The sequence below is a fragment of the Xenopus laevis genome, chromosome 4L (genome assembly GCF_017654675.1).
Source record: "Xenopus laevis strain J_2021 chromosome 4L, Xenopus_laevis_v10.1, whole genome shotgun sequence".
Classification (NCBI taxonomy): domain Eukaryota; kingdom Metazoa; phylum Chordata; class Amphibia; order Anura; family Pipidae; genus Xenopus; species Xenopus laevis.
In genome coordinates, this window is record NC_054377.1 from 2,692,367 (window position 1) to 2,719,252 (window position 26,886).

Sequence of the window (26,886 nt, forward strand, 5' to 3'; positions counted from 1 at the left end):
TCCGTCTCTTGAGCAGCCCCGGAGCAATGTTGGAGAGGCTTCGTGTTTTCGGAGGAGAGAGGCCCCTTGTGTTTTGGGAGATGCCGATGGAATTGTTAGTGCAGCTGCCGCCTGGTATGGGATTTCCCCGGATATTTCTGGACTTCCCAGCTGTTATTGTTGTTATTATTATTATTATTAATATTATTGTGGGCCTGTGTGTTCCCCTGTCTGCAGAAAAATAGTCTGAGTTCCACTTCAGCACCATAATCTATTTCATTGTCTCCTCTTGTGTCTGGGATTATCTTTACTCTGAGTCCAGTGTTCAAATTACACATTAACCTGCAGACAATCTGCTTTGTCTTGTGCCTCCTTGTGTGTAGGGCAGAGACACACGTGGAGATTTGGGGAGATTAGTCACAAATCGCCCCTTCTTCGGGCGACTAATCTCCCCACAAAGCCTTCCGGCCGGCTAGAATCTAAATTACCGGCAGGATGGCACTCGGAGCGATTCGTTTTCAGACGCAACTTCGGAAAATGAAGCGCTACAAGTGCCACCCCACCGGTGATTTTGATTCTAGCCAGCTTTGTGGGGAGATTAGTCGCCCGAAGAAGAGGCGGTTTGTCGCCAGCCACTCAAGGATCTGGGCACACAGGCAGATTCGGGGTGACTAATCTCCCTAAACTGCCTTCCCGCCAGCTACAATGTAAATCGCCAGCTGGATTTACATTTTAGCAGGGGGAAGGCAGTTCGGGGAGATTAGTCGCCCCGAAGAAGAGGAGATTTGTCGCCGGGCAACTAATCTCCATGAATCTGCCTGTGTGTCCTGACCCTTAAGCGCCTGGCGACAAATCGCCTCTATTTCAGGCGACTAATCTCCCAGAACTGCCTTCCCCTCCGCTGGCTAAAATGAAAATCGCCTGCGGCATTTCACACGCGGCGCTTCATTTTCTGAAGTCGCCCGAAGTTTCCTTGTCAGGCAAAACCAATCACATCGAGTGCCATCCAGCCATCAATTTACATTTTAGCCGGCAAAAGGCAGAGGAGGCAGTTCAGGGAGATTAGTCGCCCGAAGAAGCGGAGATTTGTTGCCGGGCAACTATTCTCCCTGAATCTGACCATGTGCCCTGACCCATAAGCGCCTGGCGACAAACCACCTCTTCTTCGGGCGACTAATCTCCCCGAATCTGCTCGTTTCTCCTGACCCTAAATCTCCCCGACTCTCCACGTGTGTCTCTACCCTAAGGGTTAAAAGAATGATCTAAATCTGAGTTGTGCCTCAACTGTCCTATCTGTCCCACTAAATCTGCGGCATCTCCAGGCAGCAGTGCTGCAATGTAAATAAACATCATTTGCCCCAGGAGCTGAGTTGCCCACAGGGGAAGGGGCTGATCTGTATGTGAGACTGACCCAAGGGGGGCTGAGATTAAACATTTAACCCCTGAAGTGAAAGAGAATGGCCGGCCGAGTGATGTCAGCACAGGGCTTATTGGGTGGGGGGGTCTCGGCTCACACTGGGGGCCAAGCCAACAAAAAGTCCTCAGGTTCTTCTGAAAGTACAAGTTTTCTACAAAGAGTTTGTTTTTCCCAAGGCAAATGCAACTGGCAGGTGCAACTTTCCCTTTAATGCCTTTCTCGCGGGTCAGTGCAATATTAGGAAGTAAGAAAAAAGCAATTTTTCGGCTAAACAAATAATTGTCTTTGGAGTAATTAGTCACTTTAAACATCCCGTGAGAAGCCGCTCTGTGTATTGTGGTTTTGGCGCATTTAGTTTGTATAGTAGTGTAATTGTCCTGAGTCTGGAAACAATCATTCAGCAGCTTCCCTCTCAGTAACTGCCTGTACTAAGCACAATTCAGCAGGAACAGTCCCCTAAGTTTGTTCATAGTCTGTACAGAGAGATCCCATAAAACTATGGCAGCATAGGTATTCCCTGTACTAAGCACAATTCAGCAGGAACAGCCCCTAAGTTTGCTCATAGTCTGTACAGAGAGATCCCATAAAACTATGGCACATAGGTATTCCCTGTACTAAGCACAATTCAGCAGGAACAGCCCCTAAGTTTGCTCATAGTCTGTACAGAGAGATCCCATAAAACTATGGCAGCATAGGTATTCCCTGTACTAAGCACAATTCAGCAGGAACAGCCCCTAAGTTTGCTCATAGTCTGTACAGAGAGATTCCATAAAACTATGGCAGCATAGGTATTCCCTGTACTAAGCACAATTCAGCAGGAACAGCCCCTAAGTTTGCTCATAGTCTGTACAGAGAGATCCCATAAAACTATGGCAGCATAGGTATTCCCTGTACTAAGCACAATTCAGCAGGAACAGCCCCTAAGTTTGCTCATAGTCTGTACAGAGAGATTCCATAAAACTATGGTACATAGGTATTCCCTGTACTAAGCACAATTCAGCAGGAACAGTCCCTAAGTTTGCTCATAGTCTGTACAGAGATCCCATAAAACTATAGCAGCATAGGTATTCCCTGTACTAAGCACAATTCAGCAGGAACAGTCCCCTAAGTTTGCTCATAGTCTGTACAGAGAGATCCCATAAAACTATGGCAGCATAGGTATTCCTCTGTACTAAGCACAATTCAGCAGGAACAGCCCCTAAGTTTGCTCATAGTCTGTACAGAGAGATCCCATAAAACTATGGCAGCATAGGTATTCCCTGTACTAAGCACAATTCAGCAGGAGTATATGAGAATATAGTGATCCTTTAACTATAAAGAGTTCGCTACAGTCTGTATGTGCTTGGGGGTTACAGTATATCAGGAGGATTATGGGAGGGAATAATGGAGGAACAGGACACTTGCTGACACTTGTTACAGACCCCAGTCCTATGATGAAAGAGGCCACTAATGAAAAGCTCCGAAGGGCCTGACTGATTGCCTTGAGGGGCAGTGAAACAAACAAAGTGGGTCAGTGACCCCCTCGGATCTTTAGAGTCTCCCGTGGAAGCTTTTCTGCTCAGTCTGACGGGGGGCGAGGAAGCGGAACACAAGGGCAAATCGAAAACTTGTCACACGTCAGACTCAAGAAACGCCGCCGGGAAATCGGACAATGGTAAAGCAGAGCAGGGGGCAGATACAGGATTTTATTCACCCCAGGGGGTAATTATCAAGGAGGAGAAGAGATCCACTGCCTCTTAGTTCCGTGTTTCTTTTTCAACCAACATTTCCCTTTGTGCAGAGCAAAAGGGAATCGCTCTCAGAAAGGGGTTAATTACCTGGTGATGGGCAACCTGTGACTCCCCCAGATGTTGAACTGGCTAATGTACTAGAGGTCTGCCTCAGATCTAGTTACCCGTAGCAACCAATCAGATATTTGCTCTCAAGCGGTTAATTCCATCTGCTCATTGGTTGCTATGGGTTACAAGACCCAGTGCAAGTCTTGCAGCTTTAAGTATATTACCCTATTGACTGTGACTGATCCCTCTGTGTCACTAGTTCTTATCTGCAGTTAAAGCCGGCCACACATTGCCCAACCAGATTGGCAGACAAGTCCTGTTCCTGCTTAATGCCATGGGAGATGTAAGATCGGCAGCGGACGTTGTGCAGGGGCAAGAACAGCAGCTGAGATACTAGTGAACCAAGGAAAACGGAAGGAAACAAGACCCTCCATAGACCCCGATCCTGTGATAAAAGAATAGAAAAAGGTCCTTTAAGTGGTGCCAAGTCCTGGTATTAAGATAATTGCTCTAAGTGCTGAGTAAACTCCTCTACTCACCCCACTGTCCCTGGGAAATGAATGGGGAAAGAAAGAGCCAGCACTTTAGGAGAGAAATACTTTCCGGCAGGCTGTTGTTTCTCCTACTCAATGTAACTGAATGTGTCTCAGTGGGACCTGGATTTTACTATTGAGTGTTGTTCTTAGATCTACCAGACAGCTGTTATCTTGTGTTAGGGAGCTGCTATCTGGTTACCTTCCCATTGTTCTGTTGTTATCACTCCAAATTGCAGTACAGCAGTAAAGAGAGACTGAAGTTTATCAGAACACAAGTCACATGACTGGGGGCAGCAGGGAAACTGACAATATGTCAGATTTCAAAATTAAATATAAAAAAATCTGTTTGCTCTTTTTAGAAACGGATTTCATTGCAGAATTCTGCTGGAGCCCATTATTAACTTATGCATTTTGGAGAAAAAAAACATTTTTTTTACAAGGTCACATGGTGCCAGTCGTTTGGGCTCAGTGGGTTTTAAAACGATTGGGGCTGTAGTTGTGCCAAGATCTACTATGAGGAACATTGGCTTCTCAAGTCAAGCGGCCCCTTGTGATTCCATTGTGTGGGGGTATTTAATAAGGAGTAAATGAAGGAAGAATAGGCGTAAAAAGCAGCCGGTGTATTGGCCCTTCCTGCCGGGTCGGCTAAATGCCTTTCCCTAACTCTTGTAACTAACCTGAGTCTCACAGCCGGAGCCCCGGGACTGTGTATTCATCCATTCATGAGCTTGTCAGCAGGGCATTGTATCTGCCTCGGCCCCCCCCCCCGGGAGCCACACATTTTACTCTGCCGCCTCCCACTCCCTGTGACCCCCTGTTCTACCCAAAACTGCACCGCTGACCCCCTGACGCTCTCTCACTGACAATCACTTGCCCGGGCAAATGCCCCCGTCTCATATTCTGGCATCACCCACTGTAGAGCAGCGGGTACAGTTTGATCACATTATACCAAAGTGTCAGCAGGGAGTAGAAAAACTGTCACCTAAAGATTTAATCCCTACAGAGATGCTAATTCCCTGCTAACAATGGCTCATTAACTAGCTCATTCCCAGGAAAGACTGGGCCACCCCCTTGGGAGCAGAGGATTAGAGGGACTTTCTCAGTGTTTCTCTAATGAAGTTGCCATAAGGAGGCTGAGGTTTGTAGTTCAGCTACCTACTGCTCATAAATTCTGTACTGTCTAAGGGAATCAATATGGCACCTCCTCCTCCCATATGTATAAATACAAATATACAGAGAAGGAATGCTCTGGGCACACAATAAGCTATACCCTCATACTGTACTGTCTAAGGGAATCAATATGGCACCTCCTCCTCCCATATGTATAAATACAAATATACAGAGAAGGAATGTTCTGGGCACACAATAAGCTATACCCTCATACTGTACTGTCTAAGGGAATCAATATGGCACCTCCTCCTCCCATATGTATAAATACAAATATACAGAGAAAGAATGTTCTGGGCACACAATAAGCTATACCCTCATACTGTACTGTCTAAGGGAATCAATATGGCACCTCCTCCTCCCATATGTATAAATACAAATACACAGAGAAGGAATGTTCTGGGCACACAATAAGCTATACCCTCATACTGTACTGTCTAAGGGAATCAATATGGCACCTCCCTCCTCCCATATGTATAAATACAAATATACAGAGAAGGAATGTTCTGGGCACACAATAAGCTATACCCTCATACTGTACTGTCTAAGGGAATCAATATGGCACCTCCCTCCTCCCATATGTATAATTACAAATATACAGAGAAGGAATGTTCTGGGCACACAATAAGCTATACCCTCATACTGTACTGTCTAAGGGAATCAATATGGCACCTCCCTCCTCCCATATGTATAAATACAAATATACAGAGAAGGAATGTTCTGGGCACACAATAAGCTATACCCTCATACTGTACTGTCTAAGGGAATCAATATGGCACCTCCTCCTCCCATATGTATAAATACAAATATACAGAGAAGGAATGTTCTGGGCACACAATAAGCTATACCCTCATACTGTACTGTCTAAGGGAATCAATATGGCACCTCCTCCTCCCATATGTATAAATACAAATATACAGAGAAAGAATGTTCTGGGCACACAATAAGCTATACCCTCATACTGTACTGTCTAAGGGAAGCAATATGGCACCTCCTCCTCCCATATGTATAAATACAAATATACAGAGAAGGAATGTTCTGGGCACACAATAAGCTATACCCTCATACTGTACTGTCTAAGGGAATCAATATGGCACCTCCCTCCTCCCATATGTATAAATACAAATATACAGAGAAGGAATGTTCTGGGCACACAATAAGCTATACCCTCATACTGTACTGTCTAAGGGAATCAATATGGCACCTCCTCCTCCCATATGTATAAATACAAATATACACAGAAGGAATGTTCTGGGCACACAATAAGCTATACCCTCATACTGTACTGTCTAAGGGAATCAATATGGCCCCTCCCTCCTCCCATATGTATAAATACAAATATACAGAGAAGGAATGTTCTGGGCACACAATAAGATATACCCTAATACTGTACTGTCTAAGGGAATCAATATGGCACCTCCCTCCTCCCATATGTATAAATACAAATATACAGAGAAGGAATGTTCTGGGCACACAATAAGCTATACCCTCATACTGTACTGTCTAAGGGAATCAATATGGCACCTCCTCCTCCCATATGTATAAATACAAATATACAGAGAAGGAATGCTCTGGGCACACAATAAGCTATACCCTCATACTGAAAGAAGACTTTATGGTTATTATTGTAACAAATGACCAGGGGGAAGTTTCTTTGCAGCCGTTAGTTTGCACTTACGTTTTTCCGGTCCCTCTGCCTTGGGGAGTTAATTGCAATTCTCTAATGATGATCGGCCCATTGAGGCAGGAACGACCAATCAGTAATTGCCGGGGGAGGGCTCCTTGTCTTGCTCCCTCCCTCTGCCCCAACTGCCACTTTATCTGTCCATTCAGTAATAGTGGTGATGTCTCAGGGAGCAGGAGACTGATGGAGGAATGAGAGTAGGATCACCATGCCGGCCAGTGGATATAAATGGCATGCTCTAGCACACGGGGCCCACACACTGGCAGGTGCCTCTGAAGCCTGAGGATGAGTGTGATGCTCTGGCGCTGGGAACAGAATAATGTAACTATGAAGCTGGTGAGTCTCTTACTTTCTTCTACTGCGAGATCCTTGTTTCTCCTGGTACCAAAGGGAAAGTTCTGATGCCGGTGCTGTTGATCCTTCCCCACTATAATATAATATACAGTAATATCATATACAGTTATATTACTTAATATACATTAATATAATCTACAATAATATAATATACAGTAATATCATATACAGTTATATTACTTAATATACATTAATATAGTCTACAATAATATAATATACAGTAATATCATATACAGTTATATTTCTTAATATACATTAATATAGTCTACAATAATATAATATACAAATTTAATGAATAAAGTACCCCCTCTTGTAAAATATAAGGATATAATAAGTTACAGAGGAGTTTCATGACCATATAAAAGTATGAAGCCATGGAAAGTACAGGTCATGGAACTCCGAGGTAACTTCTAATATCCTCATATTTTGCAACAGTGAGTCATGTGACAGAAATGACATCAGAACTCACCGTTTATAACTGATGACATCAGAACTCACCGTTTATAAGGATATAATTTACAAGATATTCATGGCTTTTGGAGGTGCATAGAGCGCAGGGTGAGCCTCTCCCGGCTATTGGGATAAAGTGCTTTTTCCTTTCTGCTTCTCTATCTGATTCCAGAAGCTGCAGAACTGGTTTTTGTCCCTGCAATAAACACCCATAGATGTGATAATCCATTGTGTAGGGAAACCCAAGTAGCACGGCTCACTATTGTGCAGCTCTGTTATTATATGTCACCCAATGAAACTGAGCAAACAGGTCCCATTGTACCCTAATTGTGTCACCCCCTGACAACAAACATCTCCTCTAGAGTCACCATACTGTGTAACACCACACTCTCCTCCAATCAAATTCCAGCTTTTGGCTGAGGTCTTGCACTGGATTGTACCAAGCTCTACTCTTGGTTTGGATTGTACCAAGTTATGTGCTTGGGTTTGGGCTTTACCAGGCTACACTTTAGGTTTGGATTCTACCAATCTATGCCCTTGATTTTTGGATTATACCATTCTATGCGGTTGGTTTGGGCTTTGCCAGGTTGTGCTCTTATTTTGGATTGTACCATTCTATGCGGTTGGGTTGGGCTTTGCCAGGCTGTGCTTTTGGTTTGCATTGTACAAATCTATGCCCTTGGTTTGGATTGTACCATTTTATGCCCTTGGTTTGGATTGTAATATTCTGTGTGGTTGGGTTGGGCTTTGACTCGGTATGCTCCTAGTTTGGATTGTACCATTCTATGTGGTTGGGTTGAGCTTTGCAAGACTCTGCTTTTTGTTTGGATTGTACCAATCTATGTCCTTGGTTTGCATTGTACCAGTCTGTGGGGTGGGGTTGGGCTTTGATAGGGTATGGTCCCAGTTTGGATTTTCTATGCAGTTGGGTTTGGCTTTGCCAGACTATTCTCTTAGTTTCGATTGTAACCATTGTATGCGGATGGGTTGGAATTGCCAGGCTATTATTTTTGTTTGGATTGTACCAATCTATGTGGAAGGGTTGAGCTTTGCCAGGCTATGCCCTTGGTTTGGATTGTACCAATCTATGCAGGAGGGGGTTTGGCTTTGTTACATGGTACAAGGTACATATTTTTCATATATTTTTATATTAATGCACAATATCGAGACATTAATTTGCTGCATTTTATGTGTATGTAATTGGCAATGTTGGTGCTGTAGTTATTTCTGTTTATCTTCCAGTGGCACTAGTGACATTTATACAGGGGAATGTTAATACGAGAGACAATTGTGATTCCAGCTGATCTATGAGCTCTGTTACTCTCACTCTGTTACACTCACTCTGTTACTCTCACTCTGTTACTCTCACTCTGTTACACTCACTCTGTTACACTCACTCTGTTACTCTCACTCTGTTACACTCACTCTGTTACACTCACTCTGTTACTCTCACTCTGTTACACTCACTCTGTTACACTCACTCTGTTACTCTCACTCTGTTACACTCGCTCTGTTACACTCACTCTGTTACTCTCACTCTGTTACTCTCAATCTGTTACTCTCACTCTGTTAATCTCACTCTGTTACTCTCAATCTGTTACACTCACTCTGTTACACTCACTCTGTTACTCTCGCTCTGTTACTCTCGCTCTGTTACACTCACTCTGTTACTCTCACTCTGTTACTCTCAATCTGTTACTCTCACTCTGTTAATCTCACTCTGTTACTCTCACTCTGTTACTCTCACTCTGTTACTCTCACTCTGTTACTCTCACTCTGTTACTCTCACTGTTACACTCACTCTGTTACACTCACTCTGTTACTCTCACTCTGTTACTCTCACTCTGTTACTCTCACTCTGTTACTCTCACTCTGTTACTCTCACTCTGTTACTCTCACTCTGTTACACTCACTCTGTTACTCTCACTCTGTTACACTCAATCTGTTACTCTCAATCTGTTACTCTCAATCTGTTACTCTCACTCTGTTACACTCACTCTGTTACTCTCGATCTGTTACTCTCACTCTGTTACTCTCACTCTGTTACTCTCACTCTGTTACTCTCACTCTGTTACTCTCACTGTTACACTCACTCTGTTACTCTCACTCTGTTACACTCACTCTGTTACTCTCACTCTGTTACTCTCACTCTGTTACACTCACTCTGTTACACTCACTCTGTTACTCTCGCTCTGTTACTCTCGCTCTGTTACACTCACTCTGTTACTCTCACTCTGTTACTCTCAATCTGTTACTCTCACTCTGTTAATCTCACTCTGTTACTCTCAATCTGTTACACTCACTCTGTTACACTCACTCTGTTACTCTCGCTCTGTTACTCTCGCTCTGTTACACTCACTCTGTTACTCTCACTCTGTTACTCTCAATCTGTTACTCTCACTCTGTTAATCTCACTCTGTTACTCTCACTCTGTTACTCTCACTCTGTTACTCTCACTCTGTTACTCTCACTCTGTTACTCTCACTGTTACACTCACTCTGTTACACTCACTCTGTTACTCTCACTCTGTTACTCTCACTCTGTTACTCTCACTCTGTTACTCTCACTCTGTTACTCTCACTCTGTTACTCTCACTCTGTTACACTCACTCTGTTACTCTCACTCTGTTACACTCAATCTGTTACTCTCAATCTGTTACTCTCAATCTGTTACTCTCACTCTGTTACACTCACTCTGTTACTCTCGATCTGTTACTCTCACTCTGTTACTCTCACTCTGTTACTCTCACTCTGTTACTCTCACTCTGTTACTCTCACTGTTACACTCACTCTGTTACTCTCACTCTGTTACACTCACTCTGTTACTCTCACTCTGTTACTCTCACTCTGTTACTCTCACTCTGTTACTCTCACTCTGTTACTCTCACTCTGTTACTCTCACTCTGTTACACTCACTCTGTTACTCTCACTCTGTTACACTCAATCTGTTACTCTCAATCTGTTACTCTCAATCTTACTCTCACTCTGTTACACTCACTCTGTTACTCTCAATCTGTTACTCTCACTCTGTTACTCTCACTCTGTTACACTCACTCTGTTACTCTCACTCTGTTACTCTCACTCTGTTACACTCACTCTGTTACACTCACTCTGTTACTCTCACTCTGTTACACTCACTCTGTTACTCTCAATCTGTTACTCTCACTCTGTTACTCTCACTCTGTTACTCTCACTCTGTTACACTAACTCTGTTACTCTCACTCTGTTACTCTCACTCTGTTACACTCACTCTGTTACACTTACTCTGTTACTCTCACTCTGTTACTCTCAATCTGTTACTCTCACTCTGTTACTCTCACTCTGTTACTCTCACTCTGTTACTTTCACTCTGTTACACTCACTCTGTTACACTCACTCTGTTACTCTCACTCTGTTACACTCACTCTGTTACTCTCACTCTGTTACTCTCACTCTGTTACTCTCACTCTGTTACTCTCACTCTGTTACTCTCACTCTGTTACACTCACTCTGTTACACTCACTCTGTTACACTTACTCTGTTACTCTCACTCTGTTACTCTCACTCTGTTACACTCACTCTGTTACTCTCACTCTGTTACTCTCACTCTGTTACTCTCACTCTGTTACTCTCACTCTGTTACTCTCACTCTGTTACACTCACTCTGTTACACTCACTCTGTTACTCTCACTCTGTTACACTCACTCTGTTACTCTCAATCTGTTACTCTCACTCTGTTACTCTCACTCTGTTACTCTCACTCTGTTACACTAACTCTGTTACTCTCACTCTGTTACTCTCACTCTGTTACACTCACTCTGTTACACTTACTCTGTTACTCTCACTCTGTTACTCTCAATCTGTTACTCTCACTCTGTTACTCTCACTCTGTTACTCTCACTCTGTTACTTTCACTCTGTTACACTCACTCTGTTACACTCACTCTGTTACTCTCACTCTGTTACACTCACTCTGTTACTCTCACTCTGTTACTCTCACTCTGTTACTCTCACTCTGTTACTCTCACTCTGTTACTCTCACTCTGTTACACTCACTCTGTTACACTCACTCTGTTACACTTACTCTGTTACTCTCACTCTGTTACTCTCACTCTGTTACACTCACTCTGTTACTCTCACTCTGTTACTCTCACTCTGTTACTCTCACTCTGTTACACTCACTCTGTTACACTTACTCTGTTACTCTCACACTCTGTTACTCTCAGACCTGAATGGCTCGTTGCACAGAGAGACTTAAAATCGCATTAAAGTGGAAAGGCATTAGTAATTCACCCTGCAAGTAGACTTGTGAGCTTACGCTCTGCCGACAGGATCTCTCCTATGATTTCTACATGGCTTCCCCTTCTATCAAACACTATAATGCCCTTATCTCGCCGAGCCTTCTGGGCTAATGGTGGGTCGGACGCTAAGGAAACACGCTGATTTTCCAGTTTTGATTTGTTCTATGGAGATTTCCCAGTGCTGGAAGCGTCTGACTCCTGGAGATATGAGACTTGCGTGTGGCCCGGCTGTGACCAATGTTGGCTCTGTGGCCGCACAGAATTCCAGACACAATGGAACACGTTATTGCCTGTGACTGCGGTGCGTTGGATTTACATATATTATTACATATATTATTATGTACTGACTCTCTTCCCAAATCTCAGCACTAATATTTCCATGTTAATTTAACGTTCAGCTAATAGAACACATTGAGTTGTCATGGGCTCATCTGGGATATCCGACTAATTCCTACTGGGTCCCGGCACCTTGAGTTAAACACCAAGTATTTCATGTTAGTGATACATTACTATAAATTAACCAGTACCTTAGAATTGCGCAGATGTTATGGGTCATATCACAAGTTTCAGGGATTTTTGGTTTGATGTTAAAGGAACAGTAAGCAAACACATCAGATTTACTAGTGCAAGGTAACACTACATGATATTTTCATTACTTTAAAACACTTTTTTTGGTGTTACTGTTCCTTTAAAGTGAAACAAAATCCACTCCTGTATAACATTAAAGTTCCCTAATGTCTGTAAGCTGCCATTAGTGTTCTAGTCCCACCCACTGCTTGTTTTACAGACTATACGCCCGCCCCTGTAAGATTCCATTAGAGCGTTCTAGTCCCACCCATTGCTTATGTCACAGACTATCCTTCCCGCCCCCTGTAAACTGCCATTAGTGTTCTAGTCCCACCTACTGCTTGGGTTACAGACTATCCGTCCCGCCTCCTGTAAACTGCCATTAGTGTTCTAGTCCCACCCACTGCTTGATTTACAGACTATCTGCCCGCCCCCTATAAGATGCCATTAGCGCTTTCTAGTCCCACCTACTGCTCAAGTCACAGACTATCCTTCCCTCCCCCTGTAAGCTGCCATTAGTGTTCTAGTCCCACCCACTGCTTGAGTCACAGACTATCTATCTTGCCCCTATAAGCTGCCATCAGTGTTGTAGTCCCACCTACTGCTTGAGTTACAGCCTATCTGTCCCACCCCCTATAAGCTTCCATCAGAGTTCTCTAGTCCCACCCACTGCTTAAGTCACAGACTATCCTTCCCGCCCCCTGTAAGCTGCCATCAGTGTTCTAGTCCCACCCACTGCTTAAGTCACAGACTATCCTTCCCGCCCCCTGTAAGCTGCCATCAGTGTTCTAGTCCCACCCACTGCTTGCGTTAAAGACTATCTTTCCCACCCCTGTAAACTGCCATCAGAGTGCTCTAGTCCCACCCACTGCTCAAGTCACAGACTATCCTTCCCGCCCCCTGTAAGATGCCATTAGTGGTCTAGTCCTACCCACTGCTTGAGTCACAGACTATCTATCCAGTGCCCTGTAAACTGCCATCAGTGTTCTAGTCCCACCCACTGCTTGAGTTACAGCCTATCTGTCCCACCCCTGTAAGCTGCCATCAGAGTTCTCTAGTCCCACCTACTGCTTGAGCCACAGACTTTGTCAGCTGAAGAATTAATCAATAGTATACTAATAATATTCCATAATTCTTTGGTGGTTTGGGGCACAGTATTAACACTCATAAGTGCAGAAGGCAAAATAAATCTCACATTTTCTGAGACCTTCCACTTAGTACTAATATGTCTCTTTGCTCCATGTAACTGTCTAATGCAAAACATGTGGAACAGCTTAAATATCTCACCTTCTCCATTCCCCTCTGATACAGAAGGATGTGCGCTTGGGAGAATCTCTTCTAATACCCCCTTGTATAAAAGTGCCGTGAGGCTAAACGCTGGAGGGGCAAATTGGGACAATATTGGTACTAATAGTCCCGGTCTCGGCCAATCGGAATTCAGGATTTGCCCTGGTCCAATGTCCTGAGTTTGTATGATAATAAAAGAGGTAGGAGCCAATATTGTGTGTGAGGGAGAGAACGGGACAAGATCTTTTGGGTCCCGGATTCATTTGCCCCTCTGCTCCTGCCCCTTCTCTGTTGCATAAAGTCTGATATCAGGGGCCCCACGTTGGACGTTGCAGCAGGAGCAGAAGAAACTTTACGTTGTTCCTTCATCCGATTCTGCAGCCTAAACCGATCCTAATCCCCAGAAATCAAGTGTCAGGAATTTCATTGGGATCGGATTACAGACTTCAAACAAACTCCGGGAGCACATTTACATGGGGGCTATGGTTATTCCTTAGTGATAGAGAGGGGGGGGTATGTGGTTAAAGGGACAGTAAAACCAAAAATGGAAAGATTTGCCTTTATGTCGTTGTCCGTTCAGATGGAGCAAAACCCCTGATGGTGCCGACACGTTTGGGCACGGCTGTAATCCACCAACACTCAAGGATTTGGCTCTAATGAGCTGTTTTACTTTGAAGTGGCATTTTATTAGCCAACTGCCCTGTGATCCTTTCTAATGCAGACGGTGAACTTGGCTGCCCCCCCCCCCAATCTTCTTATATCCAGGGCTGTAAGACTCACTCCCTCAAGGGAAATGAATGGAAAAGTTCCAAACTGACAGTTACTGTGAGGCTGTTTTCTGTCAAGCGCAAGGCCTTTGATCATCAATAAACCAGTAAAGGGACGGGGTGTCTCTCTACCTGCGGCTATTGGCCAACCGCCTGCTCATAAAGGAAAACGATTGCTTCATGGGGAAAACTTGTCCTTTCAAACTCTATGGAGTATAGTGGAAAATGTGCCTCGTGCAAACAGACACTCAACGTCCCTTGATGGGTCACTGCTGGGCCTATGGGAAAATAACTTTATGTTTGAAAAACTGACCTGTAACCAGCAGAAGTGCCGCTAAACAGTCATCAATAACAGCCGGAGGACTGCAATTTGGGCACCTCGTACTGTATTCTGGGACAGAATGTTCTGTTATACAGATAGCTAGAATCTCAGCTGCCATAAAGCAGGACAGGACTGCTGCTTACAATGGGGATCAGATAGGATCTGTGCAGCCACTGGGACAGAATGTTCTGTTATACAGATAGCTAGAATCTCAGCTGCCATAAAGCAGGACAGGACTGCTGCTTACAATGGGGATCAGATAGGATCTGTGCAGCCACTGGGACAGAATGTTCTGTTATACAGATAGCTAGAATCTCAGCTGCCATAAAGCAGGACAGGACTGCTGCTTACAATGGGGATCAGATAGGATCTGTGCAGCCACTGGGACAGAATGTTCTGTTATACAGATAGCTAGAATCTCAGCTGCCATAAAGCAGGACAGGACTGCTGCTTACAATGGGGATCAGATAGGATCTGTGCAGCCACTGGGACAGAATGTTCTGTTATACAGATAGCTAGAATCTCAGCTGCCATAAAGCAGGACAGGACTGCTGCTTACAATAGGGATCAGATAGGATCTGTGCAGCCACTGGGACAGAATGTTCTGTTATACAGATAGCTAGAATCTCAGCTGCCATAAAGCAGGACAGGACTGCTGCTTACAATGGGGATCAGATAGGATCTGTGCAGCCACTGGGACAGAATGTTCTGTTATACAGATAGCTAGAATCTCAGCTGCCATAAAGCAGGACAGGACTGCTGCTTACAATGGGTTTATGGAATTAGGAGCTGTCAGTACAGAGATTGAGTGCATGAAGATACATGAGTAAAAGGGAAGGCTGTGTAGCTGCCAGTAAGGACATGCTGACAGTTGGAGAGATATTCAGAGCCTGTGTGAGTAGAGAGATGTTTGTGTTTCTCAGATGTGACACAAAATAATGTATGAATTAAAGAAACATAATGTTCCAAGTGGCCCCGGGGCTGAGCTCAGTGCAGTCGAGCAGGCTATAGAGCAGACTGGGTTAATAAAGAAACATCTGTGCAGCAGATCAGAGGATTATTACATTAACTTAATCATGTTTGCAAAATGAATTGTCTCATGTGTCTGATTGTTTGGAGCCAACACAGTTTGTAACTCACAGGTACATGAAGGGTTAAAAACACTGACACTTACTGAGAAGAGGTGTTAACGGAAGCCTGTGAGGGTCAAGGCAATGATTGAAGAAACTGCTGGGAAATTGCTATAGACAGTGTCACTGGTGAAGTTGAACTACATACCCCATATACTCAGTGAGGCCACTTCAGGCGACTATAGAAAACACATCGCCCCTTTAAGTAATAGAGAAGGATATTCTGAGACAATTTGCAATTGGTTTTCATTTTCTATTATTTGTGGTTTTTGAGTTATTTAGCTTTTTATTCAGCAGCTCTCCAGTTTGCAGTTTCAGCCATCTGGTTACTAGGGTCCAAATTCCCCTAGCAACCATGAACTGATATGAATAAGAGACTGGAATATGAATAGGAGAGGCCTGAATAGAAAGATGAGGAATAAAAAGTAACAATAACAATACATTTGTAGCCTTATTGAGTGTTTGTTTTTTCATATGGGGTCAGTGACCCCCATTTGAAAGCTGGCATGAGTCAGGAGGAGAAGAAAAGTAATTTAAAAAACTATTTAAAAAAAAACGGATTGGCCATTCTAAAACATACAAAAAGTTTACATCCCCTTGGTGCAGAATGTCCCTGGCTATTATTATTATTATTATTTGCCCCAGTGGCAGGTACCCCCATGTGGTTGGTGTAAGGATTCCCATAGGGATGGAGTGTTTGGATGTGAGAGGCGAGAGGGAAGCACAATGAGACTCCCTGGTATTGCTTCATTGGGTTGTTTATTAGACTGTACTTTGCACATAAGCAATAAAAAGACAAATATCCTATACACCCCGGCTGATATTGTATCTGGCACAGGGAAAGGGCAGACTTGTGTTTTGGCGGGGAGATCTGTCACACTGGACAGGGAGAGTGATGACTGTTTGTGGGAAGTGATTATTATGGGCTGTCCTTTTGCTTTTCCTCCTATGAGTCTTTTAACATTCACAATTGGGACTGACCCCGTCAGCTGATCATGGGGCGCCCTGTTTGTGTGCATTGTGTTCCCTGTTGTGTTAATGTTGTGACACTTGTCTGAGTCACACTCGCAGCAATGGCTGAATCATCACCGACACATGAAAGCAACAGGCTTTGTTATAAGTAACAGACAAGGAATCTGCTGGGAAATTCTGGACTGAAATGTGTATCAGTGTGTGTATCAGTGTGTGTATCAGTGTGTGTATCAGTGTGTGTATCAGTGTGTGTATCAGTGTGTGTATCAGTGTGTGTATATATGTGTGTGTATCAGTGTGTGTATATATGTGTGTGTATCAGTGTGTGTATATATGTGTGTGTATCAGTGTGTGTATCAGTGTGTGTATATATGTGTGTGTATCAGTGTGTGTATATATATGTGTGTGTATCAGTGTGTGTATCAGTGTGTGTATATATGTGTGTGTATCAGTGTGTGTATATATGTGTGTGTATCAGTGTGTGTATCAGTGTGTGTATATATGTGTGTGTATATATGTGTGTGTATCAGTGTGTGTATCAGTGTGTGTATCAGTGTGTGTATATATGTGTGTGTATCAGTGTGTGTATCAGTGTGTGTATCAGAGGTGTTTAAAGGGATACAGTCATGGGAAAACAGTTAATAGTGCTGCTCCAGCAGAATTCTGCACTGAAATCCATTTCTCAAAAGAGCAAACAGATTTTTTTATATTTAATTTTGAAATCTGACATGGGGCTAGACATATTGTTAGTTTCCCAGCTGCCCTCGGGCATGTGACTTGTACTCTGATTAACTTCAGCGACTCTTTACTGCTGTACTGCAAGTTGGAGCCATATGGGAAGGTAACCAGATAGCAGCTCCCTAACAAAAGATAACAGCTGCCTGGTAGATCTAAGAACAACACTCAATAGTAAAATCCAGGTCCCACTGAGACACATTCAGTTACATTGAGTAGGAGAAACAACAGCCTGCCAGAAAGCAGTTCCATCCTAAAGTGCTGGCTCTTTCTGAAATCACATGACCAGGCAAAATGAGCTGAGATGCACCTACACACCAATATTACAACTAAATACACTTGCTGGTTCAGGAATGACATTTTATATTGTACAGTCAATTATTTGCAGTGTAAACAGTGTCATTTAGAAATAAAATCTGCGTCATAAAAATCATGACGGAATCCCTTTTAAGGAGAAGGAAAGCTACGGAGGCACTTTATTGCCAATAGTTTAGCCACAATAGTGCAAGCTATAACATTATATTTATTCTGCAGAATGTTTTACCATACCTGAGTAAAAAGCTCTAGAAACTCTCTGTTTGTTTAGGATAGAAGCTGCAGTATTAACATGGTGTGACATCACTTCCTGCCTGAGTCTCTCCCTGCTCTGGGCTCAGATTACAGTAGAGAAGGGAGGGGGGGGAAGAGGAACAAACTGAGCATGCTCAAGCCCTAGCCCTGGAGGTTTAAGCTGAAAACAGTTATTCTGATACAGAAGCCCATGAGTACACAATAGAAGGAAAGAAATGTGATGTTTCTTTTGACAGGGGACTCAGAGCAGCATTACTTTGAGGGGTTACTGGTGTATTTATATAGACCTTTCTTATAAAGCTTACTTACTTTTAGCCTTTCCTTCTCCTTTAAGAGAAATCTTCTTACTGTGTGTGTGTATGTGTGTGTATAGTGTGTATAGTGCGTGTGTATAGTGTGTATATATATATATATATATATATAGTGTGTGCGTGTGTGTGTGTGTGTGTATAGTGTGTGTGTATAGTGTGTATATATATATATATATATATATAGTGTGTGCGTGTGTGTGTGTGTGTGTGTGTATATATACACAATCAGCAAATCTCTCCTATTAGGGCTCTTACAGACGGGTGGTTTTTCCTGCGTTGCGCTTTCTTCCGTTCAGCCGCAGGGAAGCGCAGGAGCAGTCGCAGTCAATTATTGTGAAGGGGGCTGTACTCACACAGACGCATGTATGCGCCGAATGCAGGTGAAATGCAACATGCTGCGTCCCACCTGCGTTTGCGGCTTGTCTGTGTGAGTACCACCTTGACAATAATTGACTGCGACTGCGACTACTCCTGCGCTCCCCTGCGGCTGAACGGAAGAAACCGCCCGTGTGTAAGAGCCGTAAGTAGTGCAGTCTGCGGTGTGTATTTGCTACTGTAGCCTGTCATACAACATACATGTGGAGTGTGAGTAGAGGCGGGTGTGTTAGACGAGCCCATACAATCAGCTACTCGTTACTACTATTGTATCGCTGCAGCCGATGGCCGGGGAAGGGGCGGACAGTATTCAATGCAGATTTCAGTGTTTGGGAGGCAAATATTTACCTGTCCCACCCATTATATACAACAGCTGAGTGAGAATTCTATTCTGCGGCTCATAAAGCTTTGTATTGTGTGACTCATGTTGTGTGTTTGTTAATAAATGTCTATCCAGCGTCGGGCCATTTTCTGTCCGTCCCTCATTGTATCTGGTGCGCAGGGGAGATGCACCGGCTGTTCCTGAGGTGCAATTGCACGGCACTGGCTCAGTGTGTTCATTGGTGAGTTTGAAAACAAAACCATTTGAAGTTTTTTGTGGGTTGTAGTTCAATTGTTAATCTGTGCAAAGCACCTGCAACCCCCACGCACGCACACTAAGGAGTTTCACTCCAGACACCCTATTCTCTCTCCGATCTCTAATCCTGCTCACCCCAAGCTGTGATGTCACTTACTCAAAGGATTTCTATTGGGCGTGTAACCTGCCCTGAATGTTAATGGCCCCGTACACTTGTCCTGGGAGTTGGACACAAAAGCCCGGCTCTCCCCGAGTCTCTTCACAATCTGTGACACTTTTCCTTCTCTTCATTCCAGATCTACACGGACTGGGCAAACCATTACCTGGCTAAATCTGGCCACAAACGGTTAATTAAGGATCTGCAGCAAGATGTGACGGACGGGGTTCTACTGGCGGAGATCATTCAGGTTGTGGGTGAGTGATTTTCTATCGATCAGGGGAATAACAGATAAGTACTACTATAGTTCATATAAACAAGCTGCCATGGGGGCAGCCATTCAAGCACAGGATACACAGTAGATAACAGATAAGTACTACTATAGTTTATATAAACAAGCTGCTGTGTAGCCATGGGGGCAGCCATTCAAGCACAGGATACACAGTAGATAACAGATAAGTACTACTATAGTTTATATAAACAAGCTGCTGTGTAGCCATGGGGGCAGCCATTCAAGCACAGGATACACAGTAGATAACAGATAAGTACTACTATAGTTTATATAAACAAGCTGCTGTGTAGCCATGGGGGCAGCCATTCAAGCACAGGATACACAGTAGATAACAGATAAGTACTACTATAGTTTATATAAACAAGTTGCTGTGTAGCCATGGGGGCAGCCATTCAAGCACAGGATACACAGTAGATAACAGATAAGTACTACTATAGTTTATATAACAGGGGGGTCGTTGCAGACGTGACCTTTGCTCTGTTCCTTGTTGCTGAGGAGGAGAAACACTCGTCAAACAACGAGGGAAGATTTCCAAAAGAATTTATTGAACTTGGCTTCGACTTGTTCCTGGCGCTGATTTCATTGGAATTATCTGAGCTCCTTATCTTATCCTTATGTTCTTATCTGAGCTCCCGGCAGTCTCTTCCCATGAGAGGGTCTCTGCTCTCACAGACAGCTGACAGTTGGCCTAGAGACCCCCCCCCCCCCGTAGGCAGTGATTCAGTGATTTACATGTCGGTGGGATGTTTCAGCTGCATTGTCCCTAAACAAACAAACTATAAAACATGATCCGGTCAATAAAGGGTGGGAATGATGATCTTACAGGCCGGAGACCACCCCAGGCATCTGCTTTGATCAGTGGAACCAGAGGGTTCATCCATATCAACTTAGTCTGACATTTTTGTTAAAAAACCCGATTTCCTGATTTATGTACAGGTATGGGATCTGTAATCCGGAAATCAGTTATCCAGAGTTACGAATTACGGAAAAGCCATCTCCCATAGACTCCATTATAATCAAATAATCCAACGGTTTCCTTTTTCTGTGTTATAATAAAACAGTCGCTTGTACTGGATCCCAACTAAGATATAATTAATCCTTATTGGTTTATTTCATGTTTATATGATTTTCTAGTAGACTTGAGGTGTGAAGATCCAAATTACAGAAAGACACGTTATCCAGAAAGCCTCAGGTCCCGAGCATTCTGGATAATAGGTCCCATACCTGTATAACTGTAGAACCCTCGTTTTACGTTGTTCAGGGGACCAGAAAAAAAATGGTGTAAAATCCAGGAAAATGTAAAATCTGGACAAATATGTATTATACATACACATATATATATATATAATCACAAAACAATGTAAAATGAGGGGAAACTGAAAATCAGAGGATGTAAAAGTGAGGTTTCACCGTAGTGAATATATTGGATGTTGTTACATCTGTAGGATTTATTGCTCCGGTATATTCCATTTACTCTGCTCCGTCTCTGCTCGAGTGTTTGTGTAACTTACGGCAGAGACACACGCTCAGATTCGGATCGATTCGTTTTCCAAAGTCGCCCGAAGTTGCCTTACGAGGAAACTTTGGGCGATTACGGGAAACGAATTGCTCCGAGTTCGACTAATCTCCCCGAACTGCCTCTCCTGCCTTCTCTCCAGCTAAAGTGAAAATCGCCGGTGAGGCAACTTCGGAAAATGAGTGCCATCCCGCAGGCGATTTTTCATTCTAGGCAGCAGGGAGGCAGTTTGGGGAGATTAGTCGCACTCGGAGCGATTCGTTTTCTGAGGTCGCCCAAAGTTTCCTTGTGAGGCAACTTCGGGCGACTTCGATAAAAGAATCGATCCGAGTGCCATACCGCCGGCGATTTTCATTCTAGGCAGCAGGGAGGCAGTTTGGGGAGATTAGTCGCACTCGGAGCGATTCGTTTTCTGAAGTCGCCCAAAGTTTCCTTGTGAGGCAACTTCGGGCGACTTCGATAAAAGAATCGATCCGAGTGCCATACCGCCGGCGATTTTCATTCTAGGCAGCAGGGAGGCAGTTTGGGGAGATTAGTCGCACTCGGAGCGATTCGTTTTCTGAAGTCGCCCAAAGTTTCCTTGTGAGGCAACTTCGGGCGACTTCGATAAAAGAATCGATCCGAGTGCCATACCGCCGGCGATTTTCATTCTAGGCAGCAGGGAGGCAGTTTGGGGAGATTAGTCGCACTCGGAGCGATTTATTTTCTGAGTTCGCCCAAAGTTTCCTTGTGAGGCAACTTCAGGCGACTTCGAAAAAAGAATCGATCCGAGTGCCATACCGCCGGCGATTTTCATTCTAGCCAGCAGGGGAGGCAGTTCGGGGAGATTAGTCGCCCCAAAGAAGAGGAGATTTGTTGCCGGGCTACTAATCTCCCAAATTGCCTGTATCCCTGCCCTTATGTAACCCTAAAAAAATCTGGTCCAGTAAGAGCAGGTGTTGGGGCAGCCAGCAGGGGGCAGAGTGACTGATGGGGCATTTCTCTCTTTATTATCACTTGCAAACCTATAGGCAACGGCTAAGGCATGACAGATACAATTACATGACTTCGGGGGTATAATATTAGGGGTCACATCTTGTGACCGCTGGGGGGGGGCACAAGAATGCAGCGCCCCGAGAGAGCCTTAAAACATGAGCAATATCTCATGACTCCCAAATGTCTCCCATGTGTATTTGTTGCAGCTTTGGTTCTATGAGGAGTGTATAATCCAGCATGCAGCTAGTTGGGGGTACAGCGGTTATGTTAGCAGTTTTATAGGTAAGAGCATGAGTGATCCCTTGATGAAGACAAGAGTGTAAGGGACGCAATGGTGCAGGTTTGATGGATTGTCAGCCAGTCGGCCCCCATATAAGTTTAAAAAGAGAGGTATGAACAGTTGTCTCCCTGCTCTGACCTCTCCTCAGCTGTCTGGGGTGGGCTCAGGCTTGGAGAAATCCCCCCCTTGGCTCTTAGCAGGGTCTCGGTGGTCCTGTAACTGGCCGGCCGCATTTAGCCGAGAGCAAGTGTTCCAGGAGTCTCCCATTCACTGCAGTTTCTCTCTTTTTCTTCTTCCTCCCCAGCCAACGACAAGATTGAAGATATCAATGGCTGCCCCAAGAACCGATCACAAATGGTGAGAATCGCCCACGGGTTTCTTATGTTTCTAGTGGGACGAAAAGGAAAACTTTTTGTTTTTTGTTTTTTATTCCTAATCACGGGAATTGGATTTAACAACAAAAACGTATGTCGCGTTTAGGACGGGAAACCCGGAGATAATGTAAGTTCTTCTCCTGCAGCTGAACCTTTATATCCCACCGTTTCCGTACAATTTGCTGCCAGTGGGATTGTGGGGCTTCCAGTACTGGATTATAATATATTTTTTAGACAATTTTTCCATGTGAAAATGGCCACGGAATTACCCCTAAGCTTTGCCCTAAGATATTGTATTTCACCTGGGATTTAACAGACCTAATATGTGTTTCCCTCTCTGCTCAACCCTAAACTCCCCAAGTGCCATGTGCAAGTGGCAGTTAGTGGCAGAGTGTCTGTAGTTAGGGGCAATGGGTTTGTACAGAGGGGGTATTTCAGCGTTGGATATAGGGCACATGTACACTGGGATATAATCCAGATATTGGCCCGTTTCTCTCTGACCCTTAGCTTTGGCTCTTGGCCTTAAAGGGTTTGCTCACTTTAAAATGATCTTTAAGGATGATGTAGAGAATCATTTTTTTATTATTGGTGGTTTTTGAGATATTTAGCTTGTTATTCAGCAGCTCTCCAGTTCGCAGTTTCAGCCATCTGGTTGCTAGGGTCCAAATCCCCCTAGCAACCATGCACCCATATGAATGAGAGGCTGGATATATGAATAGGAGAGGCCTGAATAGAAAGACGATTCATAAAAAAAATAACAATACATTTGTAGCCTTACAGAGTATTTGTTTTTTTAGATGGGGGTCAGTGACCCCCATTTGAAAGCTGCATAGTGTCCAAAGAAAAGGGCAAAAAACTATTTAAAAAAACAACAACGAAGACCAATTGAAATGTTGCTTAGAATTCACCATTCTATAACATACTAAAAGTTTACTGAAAGGTTAAAGGTAAACCCCTTTGAGATAACGTTAAAGGTCCCCATAGACGCAAAGATCTTTCGTTGGTGAACGATCGATTTTAGCGAAATGAGACCAATCCGTCAAATTGTCGGGAATGGAACGGTCGTGCATCTTACGATTATTCGTCCGACATCTGTCAGTAAATTGATCGGCCGGGTTAAAAAATGTTATCGGCCCCAGTGCAAGGTGTGTATGTTTGCTGGGCCAATCAGGCAGCTCCCCTTTGTTTTCCCAGCAATATCGCCTGAAATTGTCTTTTTAGTTGATGGACAAATCGTACATTTAAACGATCGTTTCGAGATAATCGTGGTCTCACGATAATGGAAAGATCTTTTAAAAATCTTTAAATCTATGGCCAGCTTTAGTATGACGTAGAGAGGGATATTCTGAGACGAATTCGCAATTTGTTTTCATTTTTTTATTATTTTTGGTTCTTGATTTATTTAGCTTTTTATTCAGCAGCTCTACAGTTTGCAATTTCAGCCATCTGGTTGCTAGGGTCCAAATTACCCTAGAAACCAGGCACTGATTTGAATAATATACAGGTATAGGATCCCTTATCCAGAAAGCTCCGAATTACGGAATAGAATTATAAAGTCTCCCATAGACTCCATTTTATCCAAATAATCCAAATTTTTAAAAATGATTTCCTTTTTCTGTGTAATAATAAAACAGTCGCTTGTACTTGATCCCAACTAAGATATAATTAATCCTTATTGGAAGCAAAACCCGCCTATTGGGTTTATTTAATGTTTAAATGAATTTCTAGTAGACTTAAGGCACGAAGACCCAAATTACAGAAAGATCCGTTATCCGGAAAACACCAGGTCCTGAGCATTCTGGATAACAGGTCCCATACCTGTACTGGAATATGAATAGGAGAGGCCTGAATAGAAAGATAAGTAATAAAACGTAGTAATAATATATGTGTAGCCTTACAGAGCATTTGTTTTTAGATGGGGTCAGTGACCCCCATTTGAAAGCTGGAAAGAGTCCGAAGAAAAGGACAAATACTTAAAAAAAAACTATGAAATAATGAAGAGCAATTGAAATGTTGCTTAGAATTAGGCATTGTATAACCTACTAATGGAAATAAGTAAGAGCTGTGCCTCCAACAAGAATAAAGAGCAGCAGATAAATCCTCTGATTGAACAGAACGACGGCATTGCAATAAGATCTGTTATATCAGAGGTGCAATATAATTCCTTAGGGCAAATCTCGCCCATCACAGGGGTAATTCTGTAGCCACTTTCACATGGAAAAATTGCCTAAAAATGTGTTTGTGCTACTTCTTATATTCACAATGTAACAGTCCCAGCAGGAGCAGCATTTGCATTTCTGAAATACCCTGGAGTGGATGGAAATTGGATGGAGATTGGATAGAAATTGGATGGAAATTGGATGGAAATTAGAAATCAGCCCCCTGTCTGTTATCTCACCGGAGCAGTAGGTCCAATAAAATCCCCCCATTGAGGAGATTTGGAGATGGAAGCGCTGATGCCTTTATCCCAGTGAAACAATATGTTTCTATGTTCCTTTCTTGCTACTGAATAGAATGAAGTCTGGGCCTGCGTCCTGATAATCATTTAACCCCTTATAAAACATTATACAGCATTACAATAGGAAGCCTGGAGCATTGTATAGGGGCAAATAACAACCCAGTAATAGGTGTCCCTGTTGTACATCTCCTCTGCTTTCAGACCACTGCACTTCCCCTTTAAAGAGGTTGTTCCCCTTTAAATTAACTGTTAGTAGGATGTAGAGAGGGATATTCTGAGACAATTTGCAATTGGTTTTCATTTTTTATTATTTGTGGTTTTTTACTTATTTAGCTTTTTATTCAGCAGCTCTCCAGTTTGTAATTTCAGCCGTCTGGTTGCTAGAGTAGAAATTCCCCTAGCAACCATGCACTGATTTGAATAAGAAACTGGAATATAAATAGGAGAGGCCTGAAAAGAAAGAGGAGTAATAAAAAGTAACAATAACAATAACAATTTGGTGCCTTACAGAGCATTTGTTTTTTAGATGGGGTCAGTGACCCCTGTTTGAAAGCTGGAAAGAGTCAGAAGAAAAATCCAAACAACTATAAAACTATAAAAAATAAACAATGAAAACCAATTCAAAAGTTGCTTAGAATTGGCCGGTCTATAACATAATAAAAGTTACCTTAAAGGGAAACCACCCCTTTAAAGAAGCTCCTCCCCTTAATAGTTGTTGGGTGCCATAGAGCAGTATGTGGGGAGCAAATGTCGGGAGCTGCAGGCACAATATTTGGGCTATTGATTCATTGCTTGGGAACAGCAACTACTGGGAGATGAAAAGGAAAATAAGTGGATTCCATAGCGAGAGGGGCACTTTGTTCCCATAAATCATATGAACATGTTTGTACTGGAACAGACCCAGTCTCTTATTGGCTTGTTCAGATACATGTCAATCATCAGTGGCTCCTCCCCCCGGTGACAGGCTCAGCCCATTCAATTGCTTTTGGAACAAACGGCATCAGAGTGTTACATTTAGAAGCACCATCATTATTGCCCCTAATTCCCCCCACACCATGAATGACCTGATAGGAACCCCCTTATCTATCCTTTAGAGGGTTAATTGCAGGTTTCTGCTGTACGATTGCTCCAGTGTGCCCTTTAATTCCATTTAAACATTGACCCAATCAGCACATTATGGACCCCCCACCATGTAAAACCTTCTAAGGGCAGAGACACATGGGAAAATTCGGGGAGATTTCGTTGCCCAACGACTAATCGGCTCTTCTTCGGGCGACTAATCTTCCTGAAAATCCTTTCCGCACTACGTTTTCCAAAGTCGCCGAAGTTGCGTGAAAAGGAAACTTCAGAAAACGAAGCTCTCAGAGTGACATCCCATCGGCGATTTAGATTGTAGCCGGCGGGAAGGCTTTTTGGGGAGACTAGTCGCCGATACTTCCCATGTGTCTCTACCTTTATTGCTGTGTGTGCAGAACTATATCAGTCCCCCCGGGGGGATCAGATCCAGAGCCCCCACATACCCGTCTGTTGTGGATTCTGCTTCTCCAGGGGAAAGTTGTCCTGTTTATACAGCGGGTC

The 26,886-nt window shown here is 43.5% G+C and overlaps 1 protein-coding gene across 12 annotated transcripts in view; it reads left to right on the forward strand.

Moving 5' to 3' along the window:
- The window catches only part of nav2.L (neuron navigator 2 L homeolog), a 181,121-nt gene that overhangs the window by 85,009 nt on the left and 69,226 nt on the right, over positions 1 to 26,886 (forward strand). For 11 of the 12 annotated variants that reach the window (XM_041589706.1, XM_018257260.2, XM_041589698.1 and 8 more), the window contains 2 exons: positions 19,553 to 19,670; positions 22,781 to 22,833. In XM_041589706.1, the coding sequence (XP_041445640.1) occupies positions 19,553 to 19,670; positions 22,781 to 22,833 (171 nt within the window). Of the gene's footprint in view, positions 1 to 6,698; positions 6,898 to 19,552; positions 19,671 to 22,780; positions 22,834 to 26,886 lie in introns of those variants that run through there. The other variant, XM_041589707.1, reaches the window with a different exon arrangement.